The following is a 27756-nucleotide window of genomic DNA, read 5'->3' as shown; positions in this document are numbered from 1 at the left end:
CATATGTATATGTATAACTGATTCACTTTGTTATAAAGCAGAAACTAACACACCATTGTAAAGCAATTATACCCTAATAAAGATGTTAAAAAAAAAAAAGGATTTAAGATGGTCTCTTAAAGAAGCTGGGCTCTATTTAAATAAATGCTTAAAGGAAAATATATTTGGATATAGATATAAATAATCTTTTCATTGTTATTTTCCAAAATATATCTCACTATATTTTATAGAGCTTCAAAATTAACATTGTTCTCTTTGTGTTTCAGGAAAATATTTATTTAATAGACTGTATTTAGAGAATAAACAAGAAATTGACTCTAAGATTTTAGAAAGGTTATTGGATGAACTACAAAAGAAAAGAAAAGAGGAAGAAGCGGCAAGGTAAAATCTGCCTGGCACAATAAACTGGGTTAATTAACCTCTTATAGCTGTTAAATATGTACTTACAATTTATATTTATGAAATGTTTTTAGCAAAATGGTGGCCTACTAACTAGATCCAGTTCTAATTCTAAGAAAAGCAGTAATCTCACAAATACTTCCATAATCTCTAAAGTACAGAGTTGTGGCTGTTTTCACAGCCCCACATCAGACATTCTAAACCAAATATCTACTTTCCAAAGACACTGTAAAAAAATGAGCACAGGGAAGATATTTTTTTCTACCATGTTTATCTGTGACTTAAATATTATAATTTTGCTATCTAGAATCCACAAATGAAAGAAATAATCTAATAAAAAGTGAAAATACACTTGTGTGATATGACTAAAATCCAAAGCCTAAGTTCTACATAAGGAAAGAACAAGACTACTTATTATAATTGACAGGTTCAACATCAAGAGCTTATTCTCTAATCTGGGTGCAATGAAGAACATTTCAAAATGTGGACACACTTCCATCTGTTCATGGCTGGGGTCAAGACTAAACTTTAACTATCAAGTTCTTCAGACTGGAAAATAAAGTATAAAAAGAAAGAGTGTCTTAATGTGCTAATTGTTCTTCCTTCCTGAAACAAGCTCTTTAGACACTAAAATTTTTCATTAGTCCACTGAGATTCCTACTTCTCCAAGCGTTAAAGGCTGAGACATTCAAAAACTAAATTTCTTTATATTAACCCATTAAACCTCCCACTATTAATGATGACATCTATAGGAGCTTTCTCAAATGTTATTTCCTTTTCCCCTTCAGATACTAGCAATTTGTGCTGGGACTTAGGAGAGCTCTTTAAACTCTAGGAATTATGGAGCTGGGAAGTGGGTGTTTGTTAGGGGGTGGGGGATAACTGATAACTGTGTGTCAGAGGATTTTGTTATTTGATGTTCATTGTTCACCTAAATTGGCCGTTCCTTTATGAACTTAACACGAAAATACATAAAGTATAATTTAGATTAGTTAATAAAATTGTAAAATTGACTAAAAGTATTAAGACAATAATTACAAACTTATTACATTTACTTTTAGCTTTTAAAAGTTCTGTTACAAATGGAGCTACAATTTGCTAGGATTTAAGGGATTACCTAATTTTTTTCCAGTGTATGAGAAATAGTCAAATATTTAAGAACATATGAAGCTATTGACATAACAGTAAAACGAAGTTCATGTGATTTCTAGGCTGAAGGTTTGCTACATTTTAAGTAGATAATTTAAAATACATTTAATCTATAGGGTTTTTTAAAAAGAAAAAGACATCTCCACTGTCTCCCAACTCTTAACTTTCACCTCCCTCTTACCGTATGGAATTTTCCGAGCTATCTCTATAATCAATTTTTACTTCTTTTGATTCTAAATTTTTATGTCTTTATAAACTTCTTAATGGCAAAGACTTGCCCAGGTTGAAGCAGACTTTTCTCCATTTCTCTATGTTGCTTTTTTCTCATATACTGCAGAAAATGAAATTTAAAACAATTTTTTTAAAAAAATGGTCAGAGATGCATTTAAAGGCCTTGCAACTTGGTTGGACAAGAGATAAGAATAACAGGATTTAGAATTACATCTTTGGCCACATATCTACAGACATGCTGATTCTAGATTTTCCAACATCAGTTTTCAAATGTATGAGTCAAATGCAGAATAATTTCTGTTATCACCATTTGTCTTTGACTGTCTATCCAAGTAGTATATAGAAGTAGCTAGAAACTGGCAGCAAAATTCTTCCTCCTTCTTGTCAGGTCTTAGATTCTTAGCAGCAGCATACAGTACCCAGGTTTTGGATGAGGAAAGTCTCACAAAAGAGCCCTACCTGACTAAGAAGAAGGATTGCCAGTTCACACAAAACAAAGTAGGGAAGGCATGCACAAACAATGTTCAGTAGTCTCAGAAGTCTGGGGCATGAACAAAGAGAACTCGAATTACACCAAGACCTCAGTCTGGATCACAGACTGTATCTAGAACACAGTGAGCGAACACCCCCTATTAACAAGAAACATGCTTGTTGGGAGGAGAGGTGTAGTAATATCTTTGAAGAGAATATATTAAAGATTTTCAAAGAAAGGGGAAAAAGAACACACAAAAAAGCACTGAATATGAGAGAATGACCAACCTATAGAACGGTCTGAAGAAGACTGCCCCAGAGTGGGCTGTTGAGATGAATGGGCTCTACTCCACTTAACTGGTCCCCTGTTTGTGAATACTTGATACAGTTTTTTTGATATTATTTTTAAAGATGCAGTCAACATTCTTATACATGCTTCTTTGTGCAGTAGTATGCCAGTACTTGAGGGCTAAATTCCTAGATACAGAATTTCTAGGTCAAAGGTATGCATGTTTTAATTTTTAATAAATAGTCTTTCTCCATCATTTTACTAACTTTCCTTATACCTGTCTTCATCATTAAGGCAGGTTTAGTCCTTGAACCCTAATGAAAGGCAGATTCCCTCCAGATATTTGTTTCCCTATCCCAAGTCTCTTTAAATTTCATCATTACTATATTAAAAAGAAAATAAATCAGAAAATAATTTTTCTGGTTACAAAGGTAAATTTACAAATTTTCTACTTATTCATATGGAAAAATTTTTAAAGTGCAAAAAATGTGAAATAAAGTTTAAAACTCTCAGAATGCCACCATCCAGAGATAATTACTATTAACAGTTTGATTCATTTTATTCTTGTCTTTTAATCATCATTTATATACATTTTAAATACAAAAGTAAATTTGTATTATACATAGTTTTATATTATACCTTTTTTCATATAACTCTATGTTGTGAACACTTCTCATTTAATCAGAGGGAAAATGATACAAATTATCCCAGCTTGGAGTTAGACAATCCTTTTTTAATTTTTCCAGGTTTCCTAATTAATAGCCAAAGTTTTTAAAATACAATATTTCAACTTTTCTTACAAAAAAAAACCCCCCAAATTTCTGAAAACTAACTAGCCTCAGTATGAGTAAATTAAACTTTTACATTATAAAGTAAAAAGTGTAATGAATATTATAAATGACCTACTCTTTAATTTTACCATTATAAGCCTTAAATTCTATAATATTGTGAGATATCTGAATTTCCAAAGATAACTAAATTTTGGACCTTTTCATTTCAGAAAAGCCGAAGAAGAGACATTGAGAATAGAAGAAGAAAATCAAAAGCTATTGGAAGCTATGCATGCGAAAGCAAAAGGCAAACATAAGATTATATGATTAATAATATGCCATTTGATTTTGTATTGTGACTGCCAACAGCTGCAGTACTTCCAGTGAATTATAGACAGGGTGACCTTATTTCCCAATTTGCCCATGAGAGTCTAGGTTCATACCCAGGTTCCTGAAGTATTTGTTTGACCCCCCTCTCATTCCCATAGTGTTCCAATTTGGATAATAAATTATATGGTCACAGCAGTACTGGATTCATAGGAAAAGGAATCCTGACACAGATACCTACTCATCCACCCTGTAAGAGGGGTACACAGTAGGACAGCATGTGCAGCGCGTCTTCAAAGGGTTGCGCTTGTCACAGGTGACATGGCTGTTGGAATTACTTCTATTAAAAGGATCCTGTAGGAGTTGAGAAAACAGCTAAACTCTTACTATACCCATTGTCTTTATATTTAAACTTCCATCTCCATTATAGAAGAACTTACTCTAAAAATTTCTTTTAAGACTGGAGTTTTAAACCTGGGGATAAAATTCAGAGGTCTGTGAATTTGAATGGGGAAATAATTATACTTTATTTTTTACTAACCCTTAACTGAAATTTTGTATTTTACTCACCTAATAATTAATATAGGCTACAAACCACAATAGTATTAGCAGCACCTTGACTTTGTCACCAATAGAAACAAAGATATTTTCATATCTCATTCCAGTTTTAGATGTCTTGTTTATGTGTGTCACTATTCCAAAATTATGGTAGTTATTCAACCAGTCGCTAGTTCTTGTTACTTAATGCATTAGCAAAGATGCACACATATCCTATACCACAAAAAATTTTTTGATATCTTGATAGCTGTATTCAGTATAATTGGCTTCTTATTTTATTTTATGAGATTGAAAGCATTAGTCTAAGAAGGAATCCGTAAGTTTCACCAGACTGACAAAGCCGTCCGTAGCTCAAAAGAGTGAAGAAAGTCTGTTTCAGTGTTCCATTGCTGTGCAGCCAGCCACCCCCAAACTGTAAAACAACCACTATCTTTATTCTGCACAAAATTCTGTGGGTCAGGACTTCTGGCCGTGCTTCTCTCTGCTCCCGGAGGACCTTGGTTCTGGCTTTGAGTGTTCACCTTGGAAGGGGCTCCACCAGCCCCTGTCAAGCCTTCAGATTGACCTCTGCAACTCTAATTGACATATTCACTGTGACTAAGCCACTCCCAAATTCCTGACCCCAGTAATTGCGAGGGCAATATGTGATTATTGTTATTTTAACCACTAATTTTGGGGGTAATTTATTATGAACCAATAGATAACTAATACAACATATACATGAAGCAATAGATAACTAATACAATATACACTTAATCAAAAATCACAGATAGTACAAGGATCTTAGAACACTTTTCAGTTCATTCCTGACTCACATGGAACACAGATTATCCAGTAGGGTTCTAGAAAAGTTTTCAAACTTTTTACATTTTTCAGCATCATTATATAAATTCATTTTATATATACACTTTATAATGTACCTAATGTGGATAAGAACACAACTTACAGATAACCAAATATATGCGTGTTGGAGGTATATGATAAGTTTTTTTTTTTACTATAAGAGATACTCAGCTAAAAGACATTTTGAGTTTCTGGAGTAGAGTATATATAACTTCATCTCTCACCCTAGTAGAATTCAGCAAATGATGCTACCTCCTTGTGATCCTACATATAACACAAAAGATTCACCACATTCCAACTCACATACTTGGAAGCCACATGCTTGGCAATCCTGGTCAGACTTCAAGTTATAAGGACACTTCAGGATGCTTTTTTCTTTGTGCTTAATCACCCCAATTTAGATTAAAAATCCAGGTGCCAGAGGTATCTCATAGCCCTAGAATGTGATTCTTGGAAGGTACTCACTGGGCAGGGGGCAGGGGAGGGAATAATTCCCACAAGAGTCCAGAAAACAAGCTCATTTAGTTTTTCATATCTTTACATAGAAAATACCTTGTTTCAGTCAATTTAAAAAATATATTAAAGAAAATTGAAGAGTCAATTTAAAAAATATATTAAAGGGAATTGAAGAGATGGGTTTTCTCGCACCACCATTTACCCCATCTTCTTCCTCAAAGACTTCTATGCATTTATTTCTTATAGGTGTCATCAGCAACTATGTAAAACTTGGAGTTATGTTTTTTAAATTTTAGCATACTGATCAACATACTCTATTATAATTTGTAACTAGCTGTAAGAAAATATATAGTCTAGGCTAGTGCTGCCCAGTAAAAATAAAATGCAAGCCACATACATAATTTTAAATTTTCTAGTAGTCACATGAAAAGGAAAAAGAAACAAGTGAAATTAATTACAATCATCCCTCGGTATCCATGAGGAATTGGTCCCAGGACCTCCACGGATACCAAAGTCCATGAATGCTCAAGTCCCATATATAAAATGGCATAGTATGTGCATGTAACCTAAACGCATCATCCCGTATACTTTAAATCATCTCTAGATAACTTATAATAACTAATAAAATGTAAATGCTATGTAAATTGTTGCCAGCATGCAGCAAATTCAAGTTTTGCTTTTTGGAACTTTCTAAAAATTTTTTTCAAATATTTTCAATTCGTGGTTGGTCGAATCCACAGATAACAGAACCTGAAGATTCAGAGAGCCAACTGTATATTTTATTTAATACACTATATCCAAATTATTATTTTAACATGTAATCAATGTAAAAATTATTGATATATTTTTACATTCAACTTTTCATACAAAGTCTCTGAAGTCCATTGTGTATTTTATACTTACAGCACATCTCAGTTTGGACTAGCCACATTTCAAGTGCTCAATGAGCACATGTGGCTCCTGACTACATATCAGACAGTGCAGGTATAGCCATTCCCTTTTAAATGGACATTTGGGCTGTTTCCTGTCTTTGACTTATAATATTTGAGAATGCTATATGCATTTCCCCATTTTGAATGAATCCTTAGACCGGTGCTCCCATAGCACTCTGAGCATATTACTATCATCCTTTACTACTGCATTTTAATAGATACAATATGTAGAGACTGTATCTATCTTTCTCATTAAGCCTCATGCTCCAGGGGTCATTCCCAATTAAATATTTGCTGACTTAATCTAAATAATTTATTTCTTCTCATTTTTTATAGAAGCAGAAGAAACTGAGGCTGACGAGGAGATTGAAGGTGAGGAGTCTGAACTTCATGAAGGGTCTGAGGCCCCTGAGGTAGCCGAGGAGACCAGGGCGTCCTCACCTGAGGAGGCTGAAGCTTTCGAGGTCCCTGAAACAGAACATGAATCAGGTTAGACTTCATTAAGGGTCGTATCCTTAACTCCACTCTTGTCCATTGGCATGTATATGTGTGCATGTGTGTATATATGTGTTTATATGGTATAAAATGGAAGCAGGCTGGGAATGGAGAGATGTGCCCCCAGAGTGCAGTCGGTTAGTCCAAATCACATGGCCGGAAGTGTGGTAGGAAAGCTGAGTCTGCTCTGCCCGGGGGGTTGACACTCAGAAGCAGGGCCTGCTATATAATTTGTGGGGCACAGTGTTCAAAAAAGTAGGGGAAAAGAGCCACTAAAAGTACGAAAATATAAAGCTCTTTCTTTTCCTCCATGGTCTCTCTTTTAACTTGTCATAGTACTTTTTGTTTGCTATTTAATGTCATTCTAAGTAAAGAAAAATTAAAATTTTAAGTTATTAGCCTGAATTTTACCGTTCATCTTTATGTTGCCCAATGCCACTTTTAAAAGCAAACGTTAAGAGCACTTAACTCATATGCAGAATCGTTGAAACTACACAATTTGTATTTTACAGCTTGTACATGCATATGTATTTTATTCTTACCAGAATACTAAGTCAGTTTCATACACAAAACTAACTCAGCTTCTTATTTCATTTCCTAATATGCATATATTCTAGCAATGCCCTCTGCTTTTAGCTTCCCAATGATTAAGGAAAGGGAAGCCTGAAAGGAAAAGGAGCTCTGGGTTGCCCTATCTTTTCCTTTCTTTCTGTGTCATCATTTTCAGTCTAGCCGAAATGATCTAGCTTGTGAGATTAGTTTCTAATTCAATACTGACTGTGCTCGGAAGCATTTTATGAGCCCCACATCATTTCAGTTTAGCTAATACAGGAAAATAACATGAGTAAGAAGAGATGTGATGAGGTTCCATGGTCATTCATGTCTCTTTGAATGCCATCACCTTCATTCTGCATCTGGAGCAAGTTCTAGTTCAAAGGGAGACCATGGTCTCTCAAGGGCTGTCAGCATCCTCCCCACCCCAAGCCACTAAGTCACACTTACTCCCACATATCGTGGGTCCCCTAGAATTCTATGCTCATGATAGAGCATCAGGAACACTCATGAGAATGAGATGGCAAAGAATGGCAGGCGGAGATCGTGCATATCTCTGCTCACACACCTGCCCTGTTGTCCCATTGGAGTCTCTTTGGATTTTGCTTACAAAACTCAATTCAAAGATAAAATTATTAAAAATTTCAAAATGACAACCAAAGTGCATTAAACTAAGTATGAGACCATTCTGGGCGAGAGATCTAGAGCAACTGCACAGCTCATACACCCATGAAGCCAGCCCTCCTCAGAGGTCCAGTTTGGTGGGTCGGGGCAGGGCAAGAAGGAATCTTACAGATTTCCAACGAAAGTCACTCTCAGGGCTGGAGAGTGGGCTTAAGCAGCAAGATAGGGTACCTCACTGTGGTGGAAGCGGGGCTCATAAAATGCTTCCGAGCACAATTAATATTGAATTAGAAATTACTCTTACAAACTAAAGTTTTTCAGATACCTGCAGCTAGATGCCAGCCCTGGAGCAATTAAGGGATGAAAACCTGCTGTTAGCTGATAAAAGAACCAGGACTAAGGGGAATTTTTACAATGAGAAAGCTCAAATTTAACATAGATCGTTTTTACTACAGGGATTGGCATTAGGTTTATGGGACAGTAAGTATAAAATCAGAACCTTGTGCCAGACAGAAGAGCTAACAGGATGAAATACCCAATTTCCTTTTTAAGAATCCCACACCTTTATTGACTTCAACTCTCACCCAGAAACTTCATTATTTTCTTGAGTGCTTAACCAATTAGTCTGACAACAATCTTCCCACCCACCTACCTTTTACAAGGAAACAGGCCATAAAATATCAAAAGAAATAAAAGAAACTGACATCCATTAAATATGACACAAATGTCCATTAAATGTTTCCAGATTTCCAATATCCCCAATGTTTCACAGTTGGTATTTAATAATGTAACAGATCTAGGGGACAATTTAATGTCATTGCCTTTTATCTCATTATTTCCCCCAGGCAACCTAAATTGGACGTTCTAAAGCCAGTAGCCTACTCCATTCAGGGTCAGTTCTAGCCAGCTCTGTAGACATGACTGGGCTTCTCCAGAAGCAATTAGTGTCTGTGAAATCGTGGGTCTGTTTTGTCCCTGTTAAACCATATTCTGTTTCACAGAAGGGCTTGCATCTGGTTTAACTAGTGATTACTTCTTCCATCCAAGGGTCCTTTTTCACAAAGTCTTCTCCTGTAAATTGCTTAAGTAGGCAATTTGTTTTTCACTTAAAACTGCCTTTTCTAGCCATCAAAAGACAAATACCATATAATTCTACTTATATGAGATACTTAAAAGTAGTCAAAATCATAAAGACAGACAGTATAATGGTGGTTGCCAGGGGCTGGGAGGAGGAGAGAATGGGGACTTATTGTTTAATGAGTATAGAGTTTTTGGTTTTACAAGATGAAAACAGTTATGAGGATGGATGGTGGTGTTGGTTGCACACCACGTGAATGTATTTAACACCACTGAACTGTACACTTAAAGATGGTTAAGATGGTAAATTTTATGTTATGTGTATTTTACCAAAATAAAAAAGAGAAAGGAAAAAATACTATCCTGTCTAACATAATAAATCCATTACTTTTGGAATTTTTTTTACTTTATCCAGAGTTCCCTGTGGTAGGCTGATGGTGGCTGCCAAAGGTGTGTCCACATCCTAATTCCTGGAACCCGTAGATGTTACCTTATTTGGAAGAAAGGTCTTTGCAGATGTAACTAAATTAAGAATCTTCTTTTAAAATATTTATTTATTTAGCTGTGCAGGGTCTTAGTTGCAGCACGTGGGATCTTCATTGTAACATGCAGGCTTTTTAGTTGCAGCATGTGGGATCCTTTAGTTGCGGCATCCAGGCTCTTAATTGCGGCACGTGGGATCTAGTTTCCTGACCAGGGATCGAACCTGGGCCCCCTGCATTGGGAGTGCAGAGTCTTAACCACTGGACCACCAGGGGAGTCCCTAAATTAAGAACTTTTGTTTTGTTTTGTTTTAATGAGACTTTGAAAGCCCTAAGGGATCTTTCTTTTTTTTCTTTTAGTATTTATTTATTTGTTTGTTTGTTTGGCTGCATAGGGTCTTAGTTGTGACACGTGGGATCTTTGTTGCGGTGCACAGGCTCTTTGTTGTGGCACACGGGCTTCTCGCTAGTTGTGGCGCATGGACTCTAGAGCGCACAGGCTCAGTAGTTGCGGCGCATGGGCTTAGTTGCCCTGCAGCATGTGGGATCTTAGTTCCCCAACCAGAGATCAAACCCACGTCCCCTGTATTGGAAGGTGGATTCTTAACCACTGGACCACCAGGGAAGTTCCTAAGAATCTTGGTATGGGGAGATTATGTGGGATTATCCAGGTGGGCTGTAAATGCCATCATAAATGTCCTTATAAGAGAGAGCCAGAGGGAGATTAGCCTCTCACACAGAGGAGAAGGCAATTGGAAGATGGAAGCAGACATTGGGTGATGCAGACTCCAGCCAAGAGATGACAGTACCCAGGAGAAGGTCAAAGAGGCAAAAAGGATTCTCCTCCAGAACCTCCAGAGGTAGCAGAGCCTTGCCAACACCTTGATTTCTGACTTCTGGCCTCCAGAACTGTGAGCGAATACATTTCTGTTGTTTCAAGCCACCAAGTTTGTGATAATTTGTTTTGGCAGCTACAGGAAACTAACACATACCCAAAGCAGGCTTTTTATATCTCCTGCTTGGGAACACATCTTTTCCTTTGAAGTTTGGCTTCTGTCTTGGGCCACAAGATAATCATTATCTCTGTCAAATAAGATTACTGAAGTCTCATTTCAATCCTGTCATCACTCTAGCCTTAGAATGGAATGACACATGTATTGCTTAGAATCGACACTTTAAAGGGCAATCACCTATGCATTCCGAGGCTGCTTAATAACTTTTCTCATTCCCAATTTGCTTTCTTTATGTACTGGTTAGGTATAGGCCAATTACATGCAAGAACATGAGCTTAGAGTAACCATTGGCTCAAATCACAGTGCTTCATTCCAAGCACTTCATGGACATGTAATAGAGTCAGCTAGTAATAAACATCAGGAAATTCATCCATTCCTTCAACAAGTATTTATTGAAGTCCTTCTAAGTGCCATGCAAAGCAATGGACACTGCCCTAGGTAGTACAGACTCAGCAGTGACCGAGACAGTCAAGAGCCCTACCCTCAAGGAGCCATCATTCTATGGGGTGAAGAACAAGAATAAACAAGTAAATAACTAGGATAATTTCTGATTGTGTTAAGTGCCATGAAGAAAAATCTATGAAGACACTAAACCAGTACCTGGGATATAGTAGGAACTCAGTAAGTGTTTGTTCAATGAATGAGCAAGGTAGAGACCCCGGGGGTGGTTTGGAAGATGCAACACTAAACATTATGGTCAAGGAAGAGTGTCACCTGAGATGATATTTGAGGCCAGACAAAAGCGCTGAAAGGACCTGGGCAAAGATCCCTCCACTGCCAAGGCTCAGAGGTGGGCACAGCTTCACATGGTCAAGGAAGAAATTGAATGTGGTTGGAGCATGGTGAGCAAGAGGGAGGTGGGAGGTGAAACTGGAGAGCAAAGCAGAGGCCGGAGGCTTATGGAGATGGGAGTTTTCTCTAAGTGCAAGTGGTCAATCTGATCTCATGGACATTTTAAAAATTTCACATTGGCTGCTATATGACAAGTTATAGAGTTATCCTGCACCTCAAGTTCTTCATTTGTAAAACAGGACTAGGAAGATTTACCTAGCAGAGTTTTTATATGGATAAGAACATTTCTTCAAAGCACCCAGCAGAGAGTCTGCCTCATAGTTGATGCTTTAACATCATCATTACCAGACTAGAACTTAGAGATGTTTTCCTCATCTGCCTTATGTTCTGAAAAGACCAGAGCTCAGGATTCCTAATTCAAATTAAGTGAAACTGAATCTTAGCACTCTCAAAATCAATAGTTACATTCCCTCCCCGAATATCAGAAGGAAAGGAACCAGCATTTGGGGCTTAAACCAATCAGGATAAATTCCTGGAGCTGGAGAGAGGGTCCTACTCCCTCAGCCATGTGGGGAAGGGTAAACACTGGAACAAAAGCACAGGTCTGCCAGGAAGGAAGAAGAGGAACACAGAGGCTGGGTGAATTACCACCAGTGTCTGTCACAGGGTGTGTGGTATAAAGTCTCTCCATCTCTCCCTTGCTAAATCTTCACTAAATTCCACATTGCTCTCCAGTGCTTGTTTTCAAGCAGACTATTGGGAAATATATCAGTTTCCTAGGATAGCTTTAACAAGCTACCATAAACTTGGTGGCTTAAAACAACAGAAATTTACTCTCTCACAGTTCTGGAGGCTAGAAGTCTAAAATCAAGGTGTTGGCAGAGCCATGCTCCCTCTGAAATGTCCAGGAAAGAATCCTTCCTTGCTTCTTCCTAGCTTCTGGTTACTCCAGCAGTCCTTGGTGTTCCTTGGTTTGTAGCTGTACCACTCCAGTCTCTGCCTTCATCTTCACATGGCCTTTTTTTTCTCTCTCTCTCTCTGTGTGTGTGTGTGTGTGTGTGTGTGTGTGTGTGTGTCTGTTTCTGTGTGTCTTCTCCTCTTACCAGAACACCAGTCATTGGATTTAGGGCCCACCCTAAATCTGGGATGATTTCATCTCAAGATCCTTAACTAATTACTTCTGCAAAGACCCTGTATCCAATTCATGTCACATTCACAGGTACCAGGGGTCAGGATGTGAACATATATTTGTGGGGGGCACAATTGAATCCATCACAAGAAGTGTAATTCAAGGAAAAGGAACAGGGGACAGCAGACACCTAGGGTATATAAAGAGCAATGCTCATAATGACAACTGCAGGGATAGTGTGTCCCTAAGACCAGTGGTTCCTTAACGGCCATCCAAAAACCAATGCCATGGTCTGATCAGGTTTTCTCCAGTCAAATGCATCTCTCTCAAATAAAGCCTGACCTCACCATGTTGAGTTGTCAGGACCAGGCTGGGCAGCCTGGAGTGAGCAACCACTGAACATTTTGCAAATCGCTTCCTGCCACCCCATTATCCAGAAACCTGACCAGATTTAAGTAGCAAACAATTCAAAGTTTAAATTCTGGAGCACAGACGTTCAGTGTTGTTGATTAAGGGTTGATCATGTGCTTCGACTATCAAGTAACTAAGTGGTAGGGTTGACTTTTTAAATTAAGAAGCAGAGCTGCTGACCTTGCTTAAGAGGAAGACTATTCCATCTGTATCCATTGCGACTGCATTTGTCTACAAGTAACAGAAATGCCAAAACACTGTATTAAATAAGGGACATGTCTCATCCCTGAGTCCAGGGTTTTTCTTGTTTTTGTTTTTTTGGCTGCGTTGGGTCTTCGTTGCTGCACGCGGGCTTTCTCAAGTTGCAGCGAGTGGGGGCTGCTCTTGTTTGCAGTGCGTGGGCTTCTCATTGCTGTGGCTTCTCTTGTTGCGGAGCACAGGCTCTAGGCACACGGGCTTCAGTAGTTTTGGCACGTGGACTCAGTAGCTGTAGCTTGCGGGCCCTAGAGCACAGGCTCAGTAGTTGTGGCGCACGGGCTTAGTTGCTCCACGGCATGTGGGATCTTCCCGGACCAGGGCTCGAACTTGTCCCCTGCATTGGCAGGTGGATTCTTAAGCACTGCGCCACCAGAGAAGTCCCCAGGGTTGGTTTGATAGTGTAAAGATGTCATCAAACATCTTCTGTCCTCCTGTCTCCATACCACAGTCTTTGGCTCAAAATGTTTTTCTTCAGTTATTGTTTCAGATTCCTTTCTCAGGATCACGTTTTATTATTTTTTTAGTTAGATAGTTATTGCTTTTCAACCACATTAATCTTCTTCTTGATAGTTTTCATTTCATTGTCCTTTTTCTCTGTATTTTTTGGAGAGTTGTTATCCTCCACATCACTGACTTATTTTCTGCTCCTTATTGCCTCTCTCCTGATGCGTATTTCAATTCTGCTATTGCATTTTAGATTTTCTTGCATTGTGTTCTTATTTCAACTAGCTTTCTTGTATTTCTGCCTTTATCTTAGGTTGGTCTCTCCTTTTGCCTCATGGCTCCTATTTCACAGACTCTGTTGTCCTCCTGTGCTTTTTGAGTGTACGAAGTACATATCTTCTAAAATTTAGTTTATTTTGCTTTATATGAGAAATCTTCTTCAAAAGCAAGCTCTTCATCTGAATCTGTGAATCAATACTCTCTTTCCTTCATTATAGCATATTTTCATAGGCCTTGTTGTTGCTGTTTTGTTTTGTTGTTGTTGTTGACTTCTCCCTGAATGGAGCAGGTAGAGTAGGGTAACCAACAGGAAGGATAGGTAGAGTATTTATAAGAACCACCCCCACTCCCCCCAACAAACGCACAACACGCATATACTCCTTTCACTTAAACTTCCTGCCAGGCACTCTCAGATATAGACCTGAAGGTCAGCTCAATGTGCACAAACCTGATTCAATTTATGATATTTAGTATCATCTTCTATGGCTTTTCTAGGCTGAAGCTGGATCTTCTTCATCTCCAACTATTGCATTCTCTGATTAAGCCAGAGAAGCTAAGACAGTTTAGAATTTTCTGTATATTCTTGGTGTTCTTCTTCTCTTTGTCAGGGTTATGTTTTTCTTTAGGTAATTGAACACCTTACAATTAAATATGCTGCCACCAGGCCAGCCCTAGGCTTGTCCCCTTCTACTCCCTGTTCTCCTGAGTATTAAACGTTACAGATTCTGTAGAAAGAAGACCCAACTATTACTTTAGCTAACTTAAAAGACAGCTTCCACAGTATTACAGAATGGCTACATATATATTTAAAACATTTGTGTGTGTGTGGTCTACACAAAACTTGTGTCTCAGAACTAGGAGAGACTATATGGGCTGAGAAGAAAGATTATTAGTCCTTCCTTCCCTGAAACTAGCTATGCTAGATCTGTATGTGGATCATGTCTTATATCATCCAGGAAAGCAGTTGTTGATCTACATCTCCAGCAGTGGTATTAGTTGAGACGCTCCTCAGTTTCACCACACCAACACCCACAGCTGAGACTTTGGCATATCATCGCCCTTTATTGCCACTTTATGATCCTTTGAGATATCTTTAATATCTCAGTATTAAAGTATCTCAGAAATTAAAAGAACTATCAGGCACTGCAAGTTTGATGCCATGTGAACAGGAGTTTGAATGATATTTAACAACAGTCATCAGTCAAAATTGTATGTACCAATTGTTATTCTGGTCAACGTCCTTTTGTGTACTTAAGAATATTCTTCATTTTCTGCCTTATTCTATTGTGTATTTTTATGCCTTGCTGAAACCAAGCAGTGTGCTCGTGTGCCCGCGGCACAGGAAGCCAAACTCGGACAGCGGGTGTTTGCAGCAAAGTAAGGGCTTATTGCAGGGCGCCAAGCAAGGGAGTGGGGAGATGAATCTCAGATCTACTCCATCTTGGTCTTTGAGTTGGGGGCTTTTAAAGGGGAAGAACAAAGAAGCTGTAGTTAATTGTCATCTTGTGACATTTCTTAATCGTAGTTTCAGGGGTCAGGATGCCTACTGTTTATGAGCCTCTGCTCTGGGGGTGCATGATCAGGGGTCTTGCCCTGGAGAAACAACCTGAGTTTGTACATTAATGATGTTATCTGACTTTGGTTGATTAGTGTTCAGTTAGCACAGGATTGAGGTCAGAGGGGACAAGAAAAGGAATAAAGTTTTGAATAGGGAGGTTAACCATAAACTAGGCAGGGGAACTCGGTCTTAGGGGGACTCAGTTTCAATACTTTACCTAACAAGAACCGTATTATCAATTAGATATAGTATACACAATTTAAACTATGTTTTGAAATTTTCTTTGTGCCAAGAACTTCATAAAGGAATGTTTTAAAATTCAAACACTATTAGATTTTTTTTTTTAAGTGTCTGAGCCTACCGAGGATACTACAGTTGGAACAGAAATTCCAAAAGGATCCAAAGAGGGACTAGAAACTAAAGAATTATCTGAAACAGGTTAGATTATCAAATAAAAGTAGTTAGTGCATAAAAGTGCTTTTCATATTCTCTTACAATTTTAGGCATAGTACCAACTTCCTACTTGTTTCTTTCTATGTCAGTCGTATGCCAGTTGATGTGTGTTATATTTATTTATCTAACTTATTATATTAAAAGTGTATCTAGCCAACTTATAACAGTTTTTCATCAAATTTTATGTTATACATTTTATTAACAGTTAAAGTTGCCATATGAAATTGATATTAATTATCCAAATAATTTGGATTTTATTTATAATTCATCTACAGCCAATACAAGGAATAAAGTATAATTGAAATATGAATATATAAATGTATATTATTGCTTAGAACACTAAGTTTATTTCTTTCAAATTTTTAAAATAAATTTATTTATTTAATATATTTTTATTTTTGGCTGCGTTGGGTCTTCATTGCTGCGCGTGGGCTTTCTCTAGTTGCGGTGAGCAGGGGCTACTCTTTGTTGTGGTGAGCAGGCTTCTCACTGCAGTGGCTTCTCTCATTGCAGAACACGGGCTCTAGGCACGCGGGTTTCAGTAGTTGTGGCATGAGGGCTCAGTAGTTGTGGCGCATGGCCTCTAGAGCACAGGCTCAGTAGTTGTGGTGCACGGGCTTAGTTGCTCCACAGCATGTGGGATCTTCCCGGACCAGGGCTCGAACCCACGTCCCCTGCGTTGGCAGGCGGGTTCTTAACCTCTGTGCCACCAGGGAAGCCCCAAATGTTTTTAAAGTATTATAAAGTATAAGTTATTTTGGCAATATGACTAAAGATATAATGCCTGAAGGCTCTTTTTTCTTTCCTTTAACTTTTACTCAAAAGTTGTACTACCTGAGTTTCCAGAAGACGCTTATCCTGATGTTCCTGAAATGGAGCCAATTAAAGAGAGTGTCAGATCTTTCTACTACGCCTGGAGGCTGATGGAAACAGCAATCAGTGACTCTGTTACTCAAGTTTTAAACTTGGAGATTGCTGACAAAACTCCAGAGGAACTACTTCAAAAAGTCGTTGAGGCCATGGAAAGTAAGGGCTGTCTGTAATCATAACATTTATTGTCATGAGCAGGTAATATTATTAAAAGTACTGTGAAAGTTTAAAGCCTGTGGTTTGTGAAGCAAAACAGTCAGTATAACCAGGGATGATATTTAAAATATTTAACAACTGTCATAGTGCAGGCACCCACCAATCAGAACAGCCATGAGGCACAAACAGCACTGGCCAAACTGGCCAGTTGTCACTTAAAGAATTTGTGAAGGCCTGTTTGCATACACATTTAAGCTAAGAGACCAGTCCCTATAATTAATTTTCCTAATCTTTGGCTACTGTAATATGCTAATAGGCTTTTATCCTAAAAATACCTTCCCAACTATTTCTTCTTTTTTCTACAGAACCTTTCCACTATGCTGGCTGGGAGTTAACTGTGGACGATTATGATGAAGAAACAGAAGACTATCAGGCTGAGGCCGAAGGTGATGAGGAGCTAGAAGAGGAGGAGGAGGAAGAGGTAGGAGTCTTGGTTTCTGCCCCTCACCGTGGTCACATCACTGAAAGCGCACATATCCAGAGTGGTAACGGGCACTTTTAGACTCCAAGAAAACAAGCAGCGATCCTCAATTTTATAAACATTTTCAACACATTTTGCCTCCACCCAGCTTCATTTGACCTCTGAAATGCCAGGGCTACTTAGGCAGTATATTACGCCCATGAAAAAAGAATTCTTTAAATTTTTTCCCCTGGAAACGTCTATAGGTATTAGAGACAGAAATATTTTATAAACTTAACAAAAGTGGATGTCCATTGACAGGGGAGTGGATAAAGAAGATGTGGTACATATATACAATGGAATATTACTCAGCCATAAAAAGGAATGGAATTGGGTCATTTGTAGAGACGTGGATGGACCTAGAGTCTGTCATACAGAGTGAAGTTAAGTCAGAAAGAGAAAAGCAAATATCGTATAATAATGCATATATGTGGAATCTAGAAATGTGGTACAGATGATTTTATTTGCAAAGCACAAATGGAGACACAGACTTACAGAGCAAATGTATGGATACCAAGGGGGAAAGGGGTGGGGTGGGAGGAATTGGGAGGCTGGGATTGACACACATACATTCCTGATACTATGTATAAAATAGACAACTGATGGGAACATACTGTATAGCACAGGGAACTCTACCTAATGCACTGTGGTAACCTAGAAGGGAGGGGATATCTGTATGTGTATGGCTGATTCATTTTGTTGTGCAGTGGGGGCTAACACAACATTGTAAAGCAACCATACTCCAATAAAAATTAATAACAAAAAAGATTTAACAGACGTGGGTGTTTTATACAAAGCACAGCAATGGCATCTTTGAGGGGCTACGGGCATGATAACAATGAGTGGTTTGCTCAAATGGGAACAGCTCATTTTAGGCCCCAATCTTCTCCCTTGGCACCACAATTTTGTTCACTCTTCTCAACTGATAGCCTCCCAGTTCGGGCATCTATCAATAATAAAATAGGAGGTGATTCTTTTAATTCCGGTCTTTATCAATAAAACGGGTAGATAAACACTCAGTTGTAATTAACTTACTGTTGCTTAACTTAAACCCAAATATGTATGTGTCAAACAACAAATGTTACACAATATGATTCTGCTAACAGCTTTCGGTACTTTATCCTAAGGAACTGCTGAGACCTTCAGTCAGGGTGGCTAAAGGATGTGCGTTTTGTCCCACTAATATTCAGATTCCTCTCAGTCATCCTTCTTCTGCCGTTCTTCTGTGCCCTCCTCTGGTCTGCAAGAACACGGTGTCTTTCTTGTATCTGCAGACAGTTCTCAAGCTGTCTGTAATATTCAAAACTTAAATTTTTAAGTATGGTCTTCATTGATAATATAGTGTCTTTTCCTCACTTCCACTGTTCCTAATTTACCATAACACAGATCAGTTTTACCTGCAGGATTAGTTTCCAAAGGCTTCCATAGCAGAGTACCACAGAGACGTCCCTGGCGGTCCAGTGGTTAAGACCCCATGCTTCCCCTACAGGGGGCATGGGTTCAATTATTCCTGGTTGGGGAACTAAGATCCCACATGCTGCGTGGCATGGCCAAAAAAAAAAAAAAAAAAAAAAAAAAAAAAGCACCACAAACTCGAAGACTTAAAACAACAGAAATTTATCCTCTCACGGTTCTTGAGACCGGAACTCTGAAATCAAGGTGTTGGTAGGTAGGACCATGCTCCCTCCAAAGGCTCCCGGGAGAACCCTTCCTTGCCTGTTCCAGCTTCTGGTGGCTCCAGATAATCCTTGGCTTGTGGCTGCCTCTGTGCTGGCTTCAGCCTCTGCCTCAGTCTGCACTTGGCCTCTCTTCCGTGTCTTCTCTTATAAGGACACTTGTCACTGGATTTAGGGACCACCTGGATAATGAACAGTGATATGTCATCTTGAGATCCTTAATTACATCTGCGAAGATGTTTTTTCCAAATAAGGCAGGCATGGCTGCCAGGAATTCTGGGAGAACATCCTTAGAAATTTTGATCTAGGAAGAAAGACAACACTCTGTCTTTACATCCACCTGGAAAAATCACAAGAAAGAATTTCACTTCTCCCAGCTCAGTCAGTTGCCCCTATTAATCATAGTAACTAGAGGACTTTGTATATGATTGAGCCAACCTCAGTCACATGCACTCAGTGGCTATAAGGTGAGGAGTTACTCTGACTGTCTGGTCCATTTGAGAACCTTGGAATGTGGAAGAAGTGGTTCTCCATGAGAAGAGGGAGAAGGGTCATGTTACTTGAAAAGGGAAAGAAAGGTGCTATACAGACAAAAGCAAAAAAATGTACACTAACTCATGATAAAAATTCTGGGAAGGTATGTACTCAAATGTTAACAGTCATTCCAGGAAAGATGGAGTAAAAGGGATTGGATTTACCCTCCTGCCTGAAACAACTGAAAAATAGGATAAATACATGAAACAGTTTTCAAGACATTGACATGAGACAGTGAAGCACAGTGATCCCAGAAAGGTGGGAAATAAATGAAGTGCACCCTACGATTTCCCCATCTTCCTGTCTGTAAGGCCATGTACCTTGTCCACGCTGTGGTACAGGGAAGCGGGACCCAGACAGAGCCAGGGAGACTCGTTGATTGGAGGATTGGAGGAGATAGAGCAGAGAACCCCTGGAGACCAAAGCAGCTAGAAGGGAAGGGACCAGAGATGAGAGAACTGTACACAGAGAGAGCTCTGGACACCTGCAGAGCAGCCCCTTCAAGTATTCAACAGAGCACTGATCAGCTTCGCATGTAAGGAAACTACTCAGGGCCCTGGGAAGTACCAAAGATTAGTGGGACCAGTACTTGGATCTCACACAGAGCCAGAAATAATGCCTATTCCCACCAACTAGACTGGAAAAACCTCATAATTCACAGGGCATTGGGTAGTATATTAAAAAGAGTCTAGTCTTAGGAACGGGGAATAATTAGACCTGGAATAGCACACACAGAAAAATAAAAACAAATAAAAGATGTACTGATACAGACACCAACCTGGATGCATCTCAAAACAATTATGCTAAGAGAAAAAGCCAGACCAAAAAAGAATACATACTATGTGATTCCACCTACATAAAATTCTAGAAAATGCAGACTAATTATAGTGATAGAAAAGAGAGCGGTTGTTGTCTGGGGATGGGGCAGATAGGAGGCAAATAGGGGCAGGAGGGACGGATTACAAAGAGGCAGGAGCAAACTATGCAGTTGACAAATCTGTTTATTATCTTGACTGTGGTGATGGTTTCATGGATCAAACATATTTCAAAACTTATCAAATTATAAACTAAGTATGTAAGTGTTTTAATGTCGGTTATACCTCAGTCAGGCTGTTGAATGTGTTAATGGTGGTTATCTCTGAGTGAGGGACTCACAAGTAATAATATAGATAAATACTTATCTATATTGTCTGATTTTTTAACATTCGAGATGCAGTGTTTTTACAATAGGAAAGATCAACAACAAAGATATTTCGCTTTTGCCACACAAATAGAAAAAGAAACAACAGTTCTAATGTTGCTTCAGAGATCAGAAATTGCATCAAGGTGTGTCCAGGTGTTTGTCTTTCCTTATCAGTTCTGCCTGCACTTGGTGTGTGTTTAAATCTGAGGTTATTTCTTTCTCTACTTGTGGCAAATTAATTCTTGCCTCTCCTCCATCTCTTCCATTTTTTCCTTCCACAATACTTAATACCAGTTAGGTCTCTTGGATCTATCCTCCAAATATTTTATCTTTTCCCCAAATTTTCCATCTCTTACTTTTTTGTTCTTACATTTGTAGAGTTTGTTCAAATATGTGTAGACTTGTCTTACACTCAGCCTTCTAATTTAAGACATTCATTGGGGTCTCTAGAGTGGAGTATTAGTTTCCTATTCCTGCTGTACCAAATTGCTACAAAGTTGGTGGCTTAAAATAAGCAAATTATTGTACAGTTCTCACAGTCAGTATTTTGAAATGAATCTTAGAGGGCTAAAATCAGTGTTGGCTATGTTCCTTCCTCTAGAGGAGAAGCCTTTCCCTATCTTTCCCAGTTTCTGGAGGTCATCTGCATTCTTTGATTCATGGCCTCTTCCCTATCTTCAAAACTCATCACTTCAACCTCTACTGTCCATCATCTCATCTCCTTCTGCCTTTGACCTTCTTGCATCCTTCTTATAAAGACCCTGTGATTACATTGGACCCACCTGCATGATCCTCCCATCTCAATATCCTTAACTTAATCACGCACATACGATAACATAGTCACAGGTTCTGGGGATCTTCGGGGGCCAGATTCCACCACAAGTGCTCACTCTCTTCCTCAGCTCATTTACATATTTTATTGGTGCTCCTGAACTCTTTCTAGTGTTTACATGAATCTCTGTAAACGTCTCCATCATTTTTCTACTCTGAGATTGGGTTTCTTCCCTGCCTGTGTTGCAGAGTTTTGTGGTCTGTTTGATCTGACTAATCTTGCAGTGTGTGCCAGGCTTCCTGAGAAGGATGGTTGTTTTGTTTCTTTTTTTTTTTTTTCTTTTTTTTGGCTCAGTGGAGTTCAGGACTGTTGCTGGAGTGCTTTAGGTGACAACATTCTCAAAAATTATGAAAGGCAAAGTGACTTTTCTCCCCATCGGTCAGAAGCATAGCAGCAGATAGGTCACCTATTTTGTTGCTGAGGCCTGAGACAAGCTCAGCTACCTGGATTCCTCATACTTACCCAGATGCAGGGTCAGGGAGGACTCCTCCCGCCCATATAGCTCCTTCTTGGTCTCTTGCAGGCCACAGAGACCACAAACACTCCTGGGTGGTAGTTGTTGATGCTAACATTCCCCCAGGAAATCCACAGATTTCTACAGGCAAAATTCCTCCGAAGACTTGGCATCTTAATGCTCTTGTCCCTCTGTTGTTTGTCTCCAGGTACTTGTCCCCCTCATAGCGGTAAAGAGTGTTGTACAGTTGTCTCCCCTCATGTCCATGGTTACCAGCCACCTGCCCCAGCAGCTATTTACCACTGAGGTGGCAGAGAAGGGAAGAGAGAGTCTGTAGATCACCATCTTCCCAGAATCCCTTGCTCCAAAAAGACCCCCCAACCTTGTCACCCACCACTCATCTACCTCACATTTTTTTAAACTGAAATTCAAATATAACTGGGGAGCCTTCATTTTCACTTGCTAAGTCTGGCAACCTTACTTTAGGTGCATTTATTGAAAAACAAGAAAGACTGGAGAAATTAAGCGTCCAACTCCAGAACCTAGGAAAAAGCATAACAAAATAAACCAAAGGAAAGTAGAAAGGAGATTAAAGGCAAAAGTTAATAAAATAGGAAAACAAAACCAAATAAAACCAGTAGGCCTAACTTCAAAAACAATGAAGAGTTGGTTCACTGACAAGAGCAATAAAATAGACAAACTTCAAAAACAATGAAGAGTTGGTTCACTGACAAGAGCAATAAAATAGACAAACTTCTGGCAATGAGGTAAAAAGAAGGAGCAGTAGATAACATTTGAGATAGAAAGGGGTATATAATCAGATTTTAAAAGATGGTTGTTTTAAATTACAACTTTAATAAATGTTTAAGTCAAAATGAAAAGCGTTTTCAAAATACGAATTACTAAAATTTGCTTAGGGTGAAAGATAAAAGCTGAACAAACAAAAAAATTGTAGGGAGTTATAGGACAGTTCTTGTTGATTAGATAAGTCCTATGTTATTTAAATCTTCCACATCATAGAAAAACATCAGTACTTTCCAGCTCATTTTGAACCTTGCATAACCCTGACACAAAAATTGAACAAGAATGACACAAGAAAAGTAGAGATTAGTCTTATTTTTGCTCCTTTACATGAAGTTGTTTATTATATCTTGCTTGGCGGGGGGGGGGGGGGGGGGGAAGAGGTGTGTTGTAGAATAATCATGTAAAGTATTATTTCATTGGTATTTTTAAAAATAATGTATTTGTGTCTAAATTTGTGTCTATTTTTGTATATAGATGTGTAGGATAAACTTAGAAAAAGAGGTCTGGAAGGATACACATAAAACTACTGAGTGTCAATATAGTATTGTAAGGAAGAACGTGAGAGGAAATGTTCACTCTATGCATTGTGATAAGTTTTGAATGTTTTTACAGCAAGCATGTATTGTACAACACAGAAAATTATTTTTTAAATGTACGTTGCTTTAAATAAATTGCAGGAGTCCTTAAGGGACTTTACACACAGTTTCTTCATCTATCACAAATAAAATATATTACACATTTCCAATTGAACAAAATAAAATAGTTCCAAATTATTTGATATATAGCCACTGAGTAGGAAACGAAGCAAATCCTGAGGCATCTCCCATTTCATTTTCAAAGGGTAAGAAGTTGCGACCCTGACTCAGCTTTTACTTCTTGGAAATAATTTTATTTTAGAAACTGACCTCACAGTGACCCTGCACCAGCACATTATGGGGGTTTTTATTACACATTTGTCTGTAGAGGGCTGGGGATGCCTTCATTCTCAGTGCTGCTTCATTTTCTTTATAAAATAAAGACGCTTGGGATGTGAACTCAGGTGGATATGAGAACCTGATTTTTTGATTAATTTAAATAGTATAAGAACTGGTCTTTTGTGGATTGTTTTAAATGGATATTGTTACGGATTAAATACTATTCAAGTTGCATTTTTTATAATTCCCTCTTTAGTAGTACATGAATAATACATTAATAGTGTTCTCCAAACTTTGAATAATATTTCTAGAATGAAGATAGAATTAGAGAGAAGAGAAGGCATTTGGGAGATACAAAGCACTTTTGTCCAGTGGCTCTCAAAGAAAATTTCATCCTACAACCAGGCAGCACAGAAGAAGCAGCTAAATATCGAGAAAAGATCTACTACTTTTCAAGTCCTGAGGCTAAAGAAAAGTTTTTGGAGCAACCTGAGGAGTATGTGGCTCATGATGAACCATTAAAGGTGAAAACAATATTCGCATCCTGACGATCGCTCCTGCGTACTTTTTTAGGGACTTATTACCAACCTCCACCATTTTACTCAGTAGTGAAGTCCCCAGTCTAATATAATGGTATGGAAATATCTAGGTTCCAAGAACAACTTTTTGGAATATAACATAATCTAATTATCTATTTGGATTTCTTCAGTAATGCCTGTGTCAGACCAACACACGGTATCTTTTTAGCTGAAGTAGAAAGTCACAGCTGAATTTACTGTGTGTAAATGTATTGGATTTATTTTATTGCCTAATCATTTTGACATACCATTTTAACATCTAATTTCTTGTTAGACATTTTTTCACAGTAATTTTTATAGTGTGAGTTTGCCATTGTGGATATGAAATAGTACTTAGGAAATCTTTGGGCATATGATCCTTCGTTTCTCTTAATTATCTTATTAGTATAATTCCTTAGAATGGGACTACAAGATCAAAATATATAAATCACAATATACTGTCATAACTTTCAGTAACGTTAATGCCTTGTTAAACAGAACTTATAAAACACAATTTAAACTCTTCTGGATAATTTGGGCCATTTTCATGGACCTAAATCGTCCCATAGGGATGACTGAAGTATGCCGATGGTTGTGCCCTGGCCCTGCTGGTGATGGGAGTCACTTAGGAATGTGGCCTTTTGTCTTCTTTTGGTGTTTTGTTTTCCTCTTAGTCTGTTTCACTACTTGCCATCTATTGACTTGTTTTACTCGTAACCCTGTGGACAAAAGCCTGAAATCTTAATGGTGAGTCCACAGTTTTTCTGCAAATTGTCATGGATCTACATCCCTTCACTTCCTACCTACTTATCCACTCTGCATTCCACACAGCTCTGTCTGCCAGAGGTTTAGCCTGTGGATGAGTGAGGTGTCACTTCAGCAATTTCATCACTGAGGGATTTAAAATGGGATTCAAAAGTATGGTGTGAGACTGCACCTACATAATTTCATACCACTCTATTTTCACTATTCACCATTCTCTTTTTCATGATTTTTCTCAAGTGATTCATCAACTGACTTAAATCTTATCACATGACCAGTTCTTTTTTTATTGACATACAATATTATATCAGTTTCAGGTGTACAACATAGTGGTTTTACATTTACGTATATTGTGAAATGATCACCAAGTTAAGTCTAGTAACCATCTGTTACCATATAAAGTTATTACAATATTGTTTACTATATTCCCTATGCTGTACAGCCAACCTGGACATATTTATTTTATAGCTGAAAGTTTGTACCTTTTAATCCCCTTCACCTATTTTGCCCATCTCCCTACCCACCTTCCCCTCTGGCAACCACCAGTTTGTTCTGTATGTCTATGAGTCTGTTTCTGTTTTGTTATGTTTGTTTGTTTTGATTTTTAGATTCCACATATAAGTGAAATCATACAGCATTTGTCTGTCTCTGCCTGACTTATTTCACTTAGCATAATACCATCTAGGTCCATCAGTGTTGTCACAAATGGCAGGATTTCATTCTTTTTTATGGCTGAGTAATATTCCATTATGTGTGCATGTGTGTACCACATCTTTTTTAAACCATTCATGTATCGATGGACACTTAGGTTGCTTCCATATTTTGTTTACTGCAAATAAACGCTGCAAAGAAATGCATAGTGGTACATATATATTTTCTAATTAGTGTTTTCATTTCCTTCGTATAAATACCCAAAAGTGGAATTGCTGAATCACAAGAAAGTTCTATTTTTAGTTTTTTGAGGAACCTCCATGCTGTTTTCCATAGTGGCTATACCAATTTACATTCCCACCAACAGTGCACATCCTTGCCAACACTTGTTTCCTATCTTTTTGGCAATAGCCATTCTGACGAGTGTGAGGTGATATCTCACTGTTGTCTTGATTTCCATTTCCTTGATGATTAGTGATGTTGAGCTCTTTTAATGTCATACCCAATTCTTTAACTAATGATGGAATCAGTTCCACTGGAAGCATATAAACTGAGAGGGATGAAGGGTGGTCTCCTGGGGGGAATCCAGATGTGGTTAACAGAAGAAGAGTGAATAAATGCTGGGTGGCAAAGTCAACGGATATTTACATCATGTCTTCCTCTTGCTTTTGTGGGTTTTTCAAACCCTTGTTTTGCTGAAACACATTTTCAACTAACTTTCTTCATATCTGAAAATGTCATCATTTGGTTCTCATATATGTTTAACAATTAGTATGGACGTAGAGTTTAGGTTGAAAACCATTCCTTTTTAGAATATTAAAGGTATTGCTTTATTGTGAGGTAGCATCCAGTGTCACTAGGCTGATTTTAATTTCTTTGTAAGTCAGCTTCATTTTTTAAATATTTGAAAGCTTTTAAGAGCTTCTTTTCATTATCTTGTGTTCTTAAAATTGTCCAGAATCTTTTTTATTCATTGCACTGGACACATGGTACATGTTTAATCTGAAGTCATGTGTTTTTCATGCTAGGGAATCTTAGAATTTCACAGTACTACTGAACTTTTTACTTCAGCAGTCACATTTTTAATCTCTAAGATCTCTTTCTTTTCTCTGATATTTCTGTTTTCAGATATTCTTTTGTGGACTTGCTATCTTCTTAAATCTCTTAAGTTTCTTTCTTTTTTTTTAAATTTCCCTATTCCTCAAGATACCTGACTCGTCTTTCCCCTGTATTTCTCTGGTATACTTGCACCTTTAAACTCTTCTCTGAACCTTTCCTTCACAAGGACAGAAGGTGATGAGACTGTGCTCCTTGCTTCCCTCTGCTACTCGAAATCCGTTACTGCCAGCCCCTTGGAGGCTTATTCCATCCAGATATATCACCATCTCCCACTCCTCCTTGCCGTCACCTACCAATATCATGGTCATTTCCCCACATTCACAAAAGATTTCCCTGCTCCTCCATCCCAACTCTCACTGTTGTTCTTGACAATTTAAGCATCAGTGGACAATCCATACATCTGGATCTCTGTGGGTTCTCTGGTTTTGGGGCTTCCCTATCTCCAATACAGAGATTACAGGAGTTAATGAAGGGACCCCTAGTGTTCCAGTATCAATGGGCTTTTTGTCTGGTAGAGAGGTTTTGTTGTTGTTTTTATCGTGCTAAGAAAGTGCCTTTCCATTCTTCCTTAATTAAAACTTTTTTAAAGGAACAAAATTAATTTAATTTTATTAAATGCCTTTTGGCACTTGATATCAAGATTCTCTATGGTTGTTGATGATCCCTGAGGACCATGGTTGACGCAATGAATCATGTTAATTGGTATCCTAATGCTGAAACATCCTTGAGTTT

The 27756-nt window shown here is 38.2% G+C and overlaps 1 protein-coding gene across 1 annotated transcript in view; it reads left to right on the top strand.

Moving 5' to 3' along the window:
• The window catches only part of AK9 (adenylate kinase 9), a gene marked incomplete at its 3' end in the record, with an annotated part of 120560 nt that overhangs the window by 56356 nt on the left and 36448 nt on the right, over nt 1–27756 (top strand). The window contains exons 17-23 of the mRNA XM_079939416.1: nt 267–381; nt 3540–3616; nt 6762–6914; nt 15888–15977; nt 16818–17018; nt 17384–17499; nt 24247–24459. Coding sequence (XP_079795542.1) covers nt 267–381; nt 3540–3616; nt 6762–6914; nt 15888–15977; nt 16818–17018; nt 17384–17499; nt 24247–24459 — 965 coding nt within the window. The remainder of the gene's footprint in view (nt 1–266; nt 382–3539; nt 3617–6761; nt 6915–15887; nt 15978–16817; nt 17019–17383; nt 17500–24246; nt 24460–27756) is intronic.

This window comes from Stenella coeruleoalba, assembly GCF_951394435.1.
Source record: "Stenella coeruleoalba genome assembly, chromosome: 12".
Taxonomy (NCBI): Eukaryota; Metazoa; Chordata; class Mammalia; order Artiodactyla; family Delphinidae; genus Stenella; species Stenella coeruleoalba.
The sequence above is the reverse complement of the archived record's forward strand: the minus strand, read 5'-3'. Positions and strand labels throughout refer to the sequence as shown.